At 35.0% G+C, this 9,100-nt stretch overlaps 3 protein-coding genes across 6 annotated transcripts in view; 2 read left to right on the forward strand and 1 right to left on the reverse strand.

Moving 5' to 3' along the window:
* Window positions 1-336, reverse strand: part of LOC115236260 (exocyst complex component 7) — a 4,151-nt gene extending 3,815 nt beyond the window's left edge. The window contains exon 1 of the mRNA XM_029808590.1: window positions 195-336. The gene's annotated coding sequence lies outside the window, so the exon portion shown is untranslated. The remainder of the gene's footprint in view (window positions 1-194) is intronic.
* A 108-nt stretch (window positions 337-444) lies between these two features.
* LOC115236263 (phosphoribosyl pyrophosphate synthase-associated protein 2) lies at window positions 445-3,763 on the forward strand. Of its 2 annotated transcripts, none has more exons than XM_029808598.1 (6): window positions 445-628; window positions 1,050-1,194; window positions 1,854-2,262; window positions 2,540-2,818; window positions 2,887-3,033; window positions 3,120-3,763. In XM_029808598.1, the coding sequence occupies exons 2-6, from the start codon at window positions 1,118-1,120 to the stop codon at window positions 3,276-3,278; spliced, it is 1,071 nt and encodes a 356-aa protein (XP_029664458.1). In that variant the 5' UTR covers window positions 445-628; window positions 1,050-1,117; the 3' UTR covers window positions 3,279-3,763. The 2 variants fall into 2 exon arrangements, with proteins under 2 accessions (XP_029664458.1, XP_029664456.1); XM_029808596.1 differs by having other exon boundaries at window positions 449-817.
* The window catches only part of LOC115236266 (rho GDP-dissociation inhibitor 1), a 9,776-nt gene continuing 3,575 nt past the window's right edge, over window positions 2,900-9,100 (forward strand). Inside the window, exons 1-7 of one of the 3 annotated variants that reach the window (XM_029808605.1) lie at window positions 2,900-3,033; window positions 4,013-4,739; window positions 4,816-5,055; window positions 5,144-5,339; window positions 5,509-5,815; window positions 5,934-6,897; window positions 7,037-7,153. In XM_029808605.1, coding sequence (XP_029664465.1) covers window positions 4,037-4,739; window positions 4,816-5,055; window positions 5,144-5,339; window positions 5,509-5,815; window positions 5,934-6,897; window positions 7,037-7,153 — 2,527 coding nt within the window. In that variant the 5' untranslated portion in view covers window positions 2,900-3,033; window positions 4,013-4,036. Of the gene's footprint in view, window positions 3,034-4,012; window positions 4,740-4,815; window positions 5,056-5,143; window positions 5,340-5,508; window positions 5,816-5,933; window positions 6,898-7,036; window positions 7,154-7,822; window positions 7,961-8,341; window positions 8,513-9,100 lie in introns of those variants that run through there. The other 2 variants (XM_029808604.1, XM_029808603.1) reach the window with 2 other exon arrangements.

Here is a 9,100-nt window from a genome sequence, read left to right on the forward strand (position 1 = left end):
ATTATCATTGACATTATCATATGATATCGAATTGACAACTATGACATATATCATATGATCTATGTCATATTATATATATTAATATATTTTTTAACGTTATATAGTACATTTTTATGTAAAAAGATATTTTTATTGTATTTCATCAATATTTTGTTGCCTATATATTACAATAATTTTTTCATCAAAAATCCTACTTGGCTCAAATTGCTGGTAATGGCTCGTAATCGCCGATGACAGGATGACACGATAACTGCCGATGAAACCTTTGCAAACTTTTTTTTGCTAAACCATCGACTTAAGAATATCTAGACGTAACATAGCCTGATTCAGCTTCTAATTTCAAGTATTCTTGGGGATTGCGTTCCAAACTTTACTCTTTGAAGTATAGTCACGTTCGATTGACCAATTAGAATAAATGACCGACAGCCATGATATACGAATATATCTAGACGTGTTTAATTCAAAAGTACCTAACTTCAAATGCATAAACTATATCAAATCAGATGTGATCAAATGTGATAAACAGGAGTTTATATTACAACACCAAGCTATCAACAGTGACAGTTATCAAGGATAAGATAATTGAAAAAAACGTCGTCCGTTTTTTCGGTCAGCTTTGTAAATAGTGGTGATTATCTCTTACGATTGAGTTGTATCTGAACTGACAAAGATAGATAATGTAAAATACTATAATCGAATTTATACATACATAGTATTGACACAGTGGGATTTATTTCGTCGCAAGTATATACTGTGCGCGTAAAGACGGAGTTTGATCGATTGTTTGTTTAGATAACGAAATTCAACTATATTGCGTGTACGTATGCATGTTTCACGATTTTATTTTGCGTTTTTTCTACAGATCCATTCATACAAACGTAATCGAAGGTTCTTTTTTTATAATTTCTATTAAATATATATTTTTTTTATCTTAGATTATCATTATATTTAAATTTTGTTCTATAAAGCCATGTAATCTTTGTTTTTTTTTTTTTAAATATGAATTTAAACTTAATGTTCAAAATAAGATAAAATTAATTTCTTTACAGAGAAATCTCACCATTAGTTCTTTGGAAGCCTCAGTATTGTTACGCAACTAGTGAACATTATCAAAATAATGGAGAAACCAATTTCATCAGACATAGTCATCATTGCAGGGAATTCTCATCCAGAGCTTGCCAATCTGATCGCAAAGTAAGTGATATTAAAGTAGATAGCATAATGTTAACATCAAAAGTCAATATTATTTTCATATGTTATTGTGATTATGCTATGCAAAAATAATTATACTAATAATCAGTCTATTTATTATACTTTAACAGAATGTTATATTAAATTTATATATTAAAATTAAAAAAGAGAGAAGAAAAAAAATTTGCATAAAAATGTAGAATGTGCAGTTAAAAAGAAGAGATCTAATAATTTTCAAATATTTTGGATATTAATGGATGTAAAATAGATACAAAATTAATTGATTTAAAATAGATACATTACAAGTTTATATTACTGTATATAATTATTATAGTAATTATATTGTTTTTATTTTATAGTTTTTTTTAATATACCATAATATATACTCTATACTGCTAAAAAATTATTATTTGTTTGGTTATTTAAATTAAAAATACTCTATCATTATATCAATATACATATACATCAATATACATGTACAAGGTTGCAAGATATAGATCTTAGATAAGTTTACTATTGGTATCTTAGATTAGATTGCAGTTTATTAATGATTATGATTAAAAAATTAATGTTTAAATTTAAATCTGTTATATATAAATAAGTGGAAGATATATTTGAAGAATATATATATTTGTAAGTTAAAATGCTTTGTATACTTGAAGTCGTTTAGGGGTGAAACCTGGTGGATGTGCTGTGTATCACAAAACGAATCGTGAGACAATGGTGGAGATAGGAGATTCCGTACGTGGCAAAGACTTGTTTTTGATCCAAACTGGTACAAAGGATGTAAATAATAATATAATGGAACTTCTCATCATGGCCTATGCCTGTAAAACATCATCAGCCAAAAACATTGTTGGAGTAATTCCATATCTACCTTATTCCAAGCAGTGCAAAATGCGCAAGCGTGGCTGCATAGTATCCAAGCTTTTAGCAAAAATGCTGTGTACAAGCGGCCTAACTCACATTATCACCATGGATCTCCATCAAAAGGAAATTCAAGGATTTTTTGATGTTCCTGTGGATAATCTGAGAGCTAGCCCATTCCTGTTGCAGTACATTCAAGAATCCGTATGTAAAAGACTTTTTTTCACTGTAACACACATGTTGTTGTATAAATCTTAATTTATTATTTTATTAAGTATATTTTGAATTGAAGTAAATTTTATTTAAAGTAATACTAATATCTTTACATTAGAACAAATATTTATAAATTAGGGTTATAGACCTACAGACATAACATTTTTGTTTTTTCATAGTTTTGAAAATAATATATTACAAATGTTTTATACTATGTTTTTTTATTTATGAAATGTATTTTTTTTTGTTTTTTTTTTGTTTTTGTCAGATTCCTGACTATCATAATTCTGTGATCGTTGCAAGAAATCCAGGTAGCGCAAAGAAAGCGACTAGTTATGCAGAGAGACTGCGTCTGGGAATCGCGGTGATTCATGGAGAACAGAGAGAGGCCGAATCCGACATGAATGATGGTCGCTATTCGCCACCCGCGCTGGCGTTAGCCTCGCGCACTATGGATGTTGGCGTAGGTGTACCTTTACATCCAGCGAAAGAAAAGCCGCCTATAAGTGTTGTCGGAGATGTCGGAGGACGTATTGCTATTATGGTGGTGGGTAAGATGGTATACATTTTTATATCATATATATGAGCGCTTTACATTTAAAAAATTATTTTTAGGATGACATGATAGATGATGTACAATCGTACGTAGCAGCTGCCGAAGTGCTTAAAGAAAGAGGAGCTTATAAAATATATGTCTTAGCTACACATGGCTTGCTCAGCTCAGATGCACCTAGGCTCATTGAAGAGTCTCCGATCGATGAGGTAACGATATTAAAATTAGAGGCATTTTTAACATATGGAAAATTGAGATTTAAGATGGAAAAGTATGGTCCATTAAATTTTTTCAGGTAGTTGTAACTAATACGGTTCCTCACGACGTGCAGAAGATGCAATGCCCAAAAATCAAGACTGTTGACATTAGTGTTCTTTTAGCAGAGGCGATCCGACGTATACACAATAAAGAATCGATGTCCTATCTATTTAAAAATGTAACTTTGGAGGATTAGAAATTAAAAGCAATCGCGCATCAAAAGTTACATTTTAATTATGAATAAATGACAATTGAAAGTCACATAAATGTCGATGCCGGGGACCATGTCCAGAATACATATCCATCTTTTAATTTTCTACACTATTTTTATATTTCCCCAACTTAAAACAACAGTGAACGTATAAACTAGTCCCTTGTGTTTATTAGTGATAATAATCGGCCGAATATTTTAAATATATTTTTTTGTAGTCATTTTTCCTCTTCATAATCTATAATCTATAATCATAGGTTGTATAAAAAACCCAACTATGAGTATAGTCGCGGAGATATAGTCGTTGCAGTATTAGATACTGTAACACATTTTAGGATCCTGTAAAATTGCATATATAGATGTGTATGCTATGCTTACCAGTGATCTAGTGTTAGTTTTAATACTGTATGATTATATATAAAGTCACTGTATTTTAGATCAAGACATAATAAATATATTTCAAGATATAAAAATTTTTCTATATTTAAAAAAAATTGTTTAAATACATATTAATATTTACAAAATATGTGAATTTATAACGGCGATAATTGTGCGATCAAAAAGGATGTATATATCTATCATCAATCCGGACAGGAGTGTTGTCATGGAAACACACAGTATTTAGATCTGATATAAATTCTTTTCTGTACTTGTCTGTACTCTCTGTAATTTCGTACGAAGCTCTGTGCTTTTGTGTCATCCTGTCATTTTGATTTCAGGAAAAAATCCATTCCGAATAAAACATGGCATTGGATCTTGAATTAAGCAAGATTACCGTTTCGTTGCAAGCGGACGAAAAAAATCGTCGCAGACAAGCATTAGAAGAAATAATGAAAAATATATCTCGGGAGGAGACGTCGAGCAAACTCGACGATCTGGTCAAAATATGGGAGAGTGTGGATAGATTTCTAGTCAGAATCTTGAACGACAATACTGAGACATGTCGGGATCTGACTGTAGGAATACTCAAAATTTTTCTCGAAGCTCTGCCACCCAACGACAAACACATAATCTACGTTATACCAATAATGTCTAGACGATTAGGCGCGCAGGAACAGATCGAGTCATCGGAGGAAGTACGCTTGAAATGCGTGTCTCTTCTGCGTACGATAATCGCGAAATATAAGGATCTGCTGGCGCCATATATCCAGGATGTGACAGGAATATTGGCCCGCACCGTTATGGATAATTATCCGAATGTAAAGAAGGAGAGCTGCAAGTGCATATCGGACTACGCGAAGACTCTGCCGAGGCATTTCTATTCGCAGTCGGAGCATCTGATAAAACCTATCTTGAACAATTTTACGCACCAACATTATAGAGTTCGACTCGCCGCTGTTAAAGCGATAGGTGATGTAATCCAGTATGGGAATAGTAAGTCGATGGAAGAAGTGGCAACTCCTTTGGCACAGAGACTCTTTGATCAAAGCGGAATTGTCAGGGAAGGTATGATATCTTTTTTTTTAATATTTTTATTCGACTCTTGTGCGAGTTTGTATAATCCTATTATGAATCTATATAGCTGTAATTGAGGTTTCTGGCTACTGGTTGACACAACTACCTGACAGATATGGTTGGTGGCACAAGCTTCTTCCATTGATCTTGACAGGATTGCATGACGAACTCGAGGAAATTCGTGTGAAAGCGGCAAACTTGTGGGATGCTGCGGGAAGATTGTACATGGAAGAGAACGAAAATGACAGAAAGTTGAAAGATAAGATGGATTTTCTTACAGAAGATCCGGAACATTATCCTCCGGAAAGTAAGTATTTAAGAGGAGTCGCGAGAAGCGACAGTTTATAGACAGATTATAGATTGAAAAACAGCTTATGTAAGATCGTGATCTCTAGTTTCTAGACCAAATTTAGGATGTCGTGTAATTGCACAGCAGAATTTATGTAAGCTAATTAATGGCATCAGCGTCGAACTTGGAGATTGGTTGCCAGATATACGTGTACGCTCTGCGCAATTACTTTGCGTATTGATATTAAACGTTGAAGAGGATGTTACACAATATATTGAAAAACTCTTGCCACCTATGTATCGGTAAATACAACATTTCCCATCAGAAATTGGAAATTGCAAAATTTAAAGACAAATTTTTTGTTACTCCAAAATCTTATTTTATTTGTATTGTATTATTGTTATTTCAAAAAATTGGATTCGCTATGTTATAATTAAGAAGATTATAGTTACAGCATGCTACTTGTTACAGTGCTTGCAATGACGAAGACAAAAGAGTCGTGGGCTGTGTGGAAACCGCTGCGCGATATTTGGGCTACTTTGTGGAACCTAAAATTTATTGCCACTTAGTGCTTCCCACTCTGGAGGAGTGTCTAACGGTCGGACACCTGCGTGTCTTCGCGGCGATTATCAATGGCAGCGAACGGGGAGCTCTTTTGTTACAGCTGGACAGAATCGCGTACTTCTTGCAGCGGCCGTATGTTTGCCAAAGCAGAAAGAGCAACTATCAACGTCAAATACTATCTTGCTGCGATTCTCTTCTCATAGTTTGTAAACAGGTATCCGGATATGATTATGTTTTTTTTCTTTATTAGTTGGTTTGTTTCAAATATAGCTTCATTTTTCCTACACTTTATTTTTATTCTCTATATTCTACATAATATTTTGAACGTGCAGGACTGCATGACGATTACTCAAGCATTATTCACCGTAATATTCACTGTGTACGCAATGAGCGTAGAGTCTTTCATTCGCGAGGAAGCGGACAGACTCTTGAAGGTGCTTGTCGATATAAATTCACTAAAGGATAACGAGGATCTTTTTCGCAATCACGTAAAACCGCTGTTAACGTCGATTAACGACGAGTGCGCCTCGTGGTCGATTTACAGTGCGGAATCACAAATTTTTTGTGCTTGCCTAAATCGCGCTGGAATCGCCGTGGCGTATAGTATGGACCTCGCATTACCTATTCTCAAGAAAACCATGAGCAAGGATGCCGATCCAGAATTGAAACTGCGGCACTTTATTCTGCTTTCGGAATACTTTCTTAACAATCAGAATTTACATCAACATATCGAGGATCCGCATAAATTCGTGAACACAATTATCGAGGAATTAGTTGTGCCTGGACTCATCTGGAGCGCTGGCAGAGCAGCTGAAGCTATTCGCACAGCTGCGGTTTGCTGTCTCTGTGCTATCCTGGAGAACAAAATAATTAATTCCGGCGAGAAAGGCGAGGATTCACTTGCAAATGAAAAATCCAAAATTTGTATTACAATAGACGAGTTTCCGTCTATCTTCGACAAAGTCGTGCCAGTTTTGGTCAGTCTGGTGGACGATAAGGCGAAGAAAACTAGACTATACTCCATGCGCGCCATTTGTTTATTAATAACAGTTGGACAGGGACTATCCTGTCTAAACGACGAACATATCCACCGCACATATCCAGTGATATTGAAAAGACTCGACGATGGTTGCGATGATATTCGCTATGCAGCTGTGGAAGCACTCGTTGACATATGGAGCACTGCGTCTGAAGAATATGATACTATCGGTAGCAGAAGTCATATCGACGCTCTGTATACAACAATGATTATTCATTTAGACGATCCAGAGTCTCGTTTCCAAGAGATAATGCTGGGTAATATATTTTTGCTATCGTCTCTCTCTACATCTATACTGCTTTTTTTTTTAAGGTGACACATAATTTAGCTTTTGATTTAATATAAATCTCAATATACTTTTTAATTTTTAATACAGTTTTTCTATTCTGTTTTCAGATGCTTTAAAGCGTGTCGCAAAAATTTATCCTGAATTATTGCATCAAAAATTGCATAATTGCCAGCCAAATTTTAGGAATAAAACAGGAATAGATGTACTTTTGGAACATTGTCAAAGTATATTACAAAAAGGTTAAACTTTTATTTCTATAGATATACAACAGATATTTTTTGTAATCTTGAAGATAAACAAGATAAGTTCTAGTATAATATAATATAGATTAAAAAAGATTAAATATAAACTAGGCATAAACTTTTTCATTAACATTTCTTGTTGAATACATTGAACTTTTTATAATTGTCTTAATTTTACAAGAATATAGCAATTTAAAAAATCAACTTTCATATTTATACAAAATACAATAAAAAAACAAATAATTCAGTTTATTTTATCGAAATTAGAATAAATCTGATAAGAGTAAGATTAAAAAAGCCTCGATATTAAACGATTGTGAATGTAGCTACCAGTTTCTTTTAATTAAAAAATAACGCGAAAAAGCGTCAAAAAAAAAAACCGCCGATAAAAGACGAATGTGTATATGAATATTTTCGAAGAAATCCTAGATTCGTTCAACGTATTTAGCATTTTCACATAAAGATATCGACTCCTAACAAATTACGGTGATCGCTGTATTAGAGAGAACTAAACTAAACGCGCGTTTAGCGTCATACGTAAACTCGAAACTCGCATAACCTCCATTCGGGGCAAGCTTCACACGATCGCAGGAAGTACCCGCCCTTTTGAAACAGCCGCCATGTTGTCCGTGCCTTCCGCTCGGCGAAGCACGAAGCGGAGGGGTGGAGACCAGTAGAGACAAACGAGATTAGCGATTTGCCGATAATTCGCGTGCGTGTTTTCGCGGACGTGAGCGCCGGTCGTATCGTCACACAAGCCGCCTGTCGAGACATCCCGAGAACGAAACGGTGAGTGTTTGAGAGAGTGCGAATATCCTAAACTCTCTATCGAGTCTTCGCCGCGTCTTATCCAGCGAAATAGGAGTTATCTATTCGACCGCTTTCTCTCTCTCTCTCTCTTCTCCAGCGACGTAACTCTGTCTTTCGAACTTTTAATCCGTCGTGCTTTTTATGTGCGCTCGGATAAACGTATATATAATTGAGCAAGTAACATTGAAGCCGGCGAAATTTCGCCGAGTTTATTTAATTACGGCTGGTAGATACGCGAAAATGGGTCCGTTCGCTAATAAACGAAATAAACGAAATGCCACGATTGGCTTTTCTCCCAAGTATCTATGACATCGAAAATTGATATCTTTCAAGTTTGATCATCGGCTATTGAATGGAAAGCAAGCAGGGCAATCAAAAGCGCAGCTGAAAAAAAAAACAACTTTGGAACCTGTCTCACGATATAGACATGCTCTTTCTTACACCTGCACTTTCTTTACACCTTTCGGGCTTAGAATAAATACACTCCGATTTTACGTAAAAAAAGCAAGCAGAAGCACACATTACCCCCTAGTAAGCAACGAGCTCTAATCCTTCTAATCGCATTTTCTATACCTTATATGCTTATCTGCTTCTCATCCCGGGGAGCCAAACGTATACCTATATCATTTTATAAATAAAAAAAATGCAAAACAGAGATGTGTAATTAAAATAAATAGATTTACATTGTTCATATTCGTGAACGGATCTCGAGATTCGATCGTTCAATTTAGCACTTTGCATGTACGTAGTATTTCATTCCAAGTGTGTGTGTGGGTGTATGTGTGAAAGGTGCAGGTGAGAACACGACTGATTAAAGGATCTCTCATTAATTTCTGTCATTACGCGCGGCTGCCTGATCGATCTCTTGGAACGTTCTAAAAATATTTCGTCGATATACACGGTACGTGTACGCTTTTCCGTCCTGCTGTCCGTCGTGAAATTTGGCGCCGCCTGCCAAATTCTCGGACTTTTCACTTTTCAGCGAAAAAATTCTGTATCGCGTGATAACGCGTTTTTTTCTTTCTCTCTCTCTCTCTCTCTCTCTCTCTCTATATATATATATATATATTATTTGATTGCATAAGTTCGTGCCCGATTTTCATAGATGGCATTAAGTTA

This window comes from Formica exsecta, unplaced genomic scaffold (assembly GCF_003651465.1).
Source record: "Formica exsecta isolate Colony F162 unplaced genomic scaffold, ASM365146v1 scaffold247, whole genome shotgun sequence".
Lineage (NCBI taxonomy): Eukaryota > Metazoa > Arthropoda > Insecta > Hymenoptera > Formicidae > Formica > Formica exsecta.

What these genes read in the sequence shown, in the direction of transcription:
- LOC115236263 (XM_029808598.1), top strand. Translation starts at nt 1,118, where the DNA reads ATGGAGAAACCAATTTCATCAGACATAGTCATCATTGCAGGGAATTCT. An exon ending in GACGTATTGCTATTATGGTG is followed by an intron (nt 2,819 to 2,886) that starts GTGGGTAAGATG and finishes AATTATTTTTAG; the next exon opens with GATGACATGATAGATGATGT. An exon ending in AAGAGTCTCCGATCGATGAG is followed by an intron (nt 3,034 to 3,119) that starts GTAACGATATTA and finishes AAATTTTTTCAG; the next exon opens with GTAGTTGTAACTAATACGGT.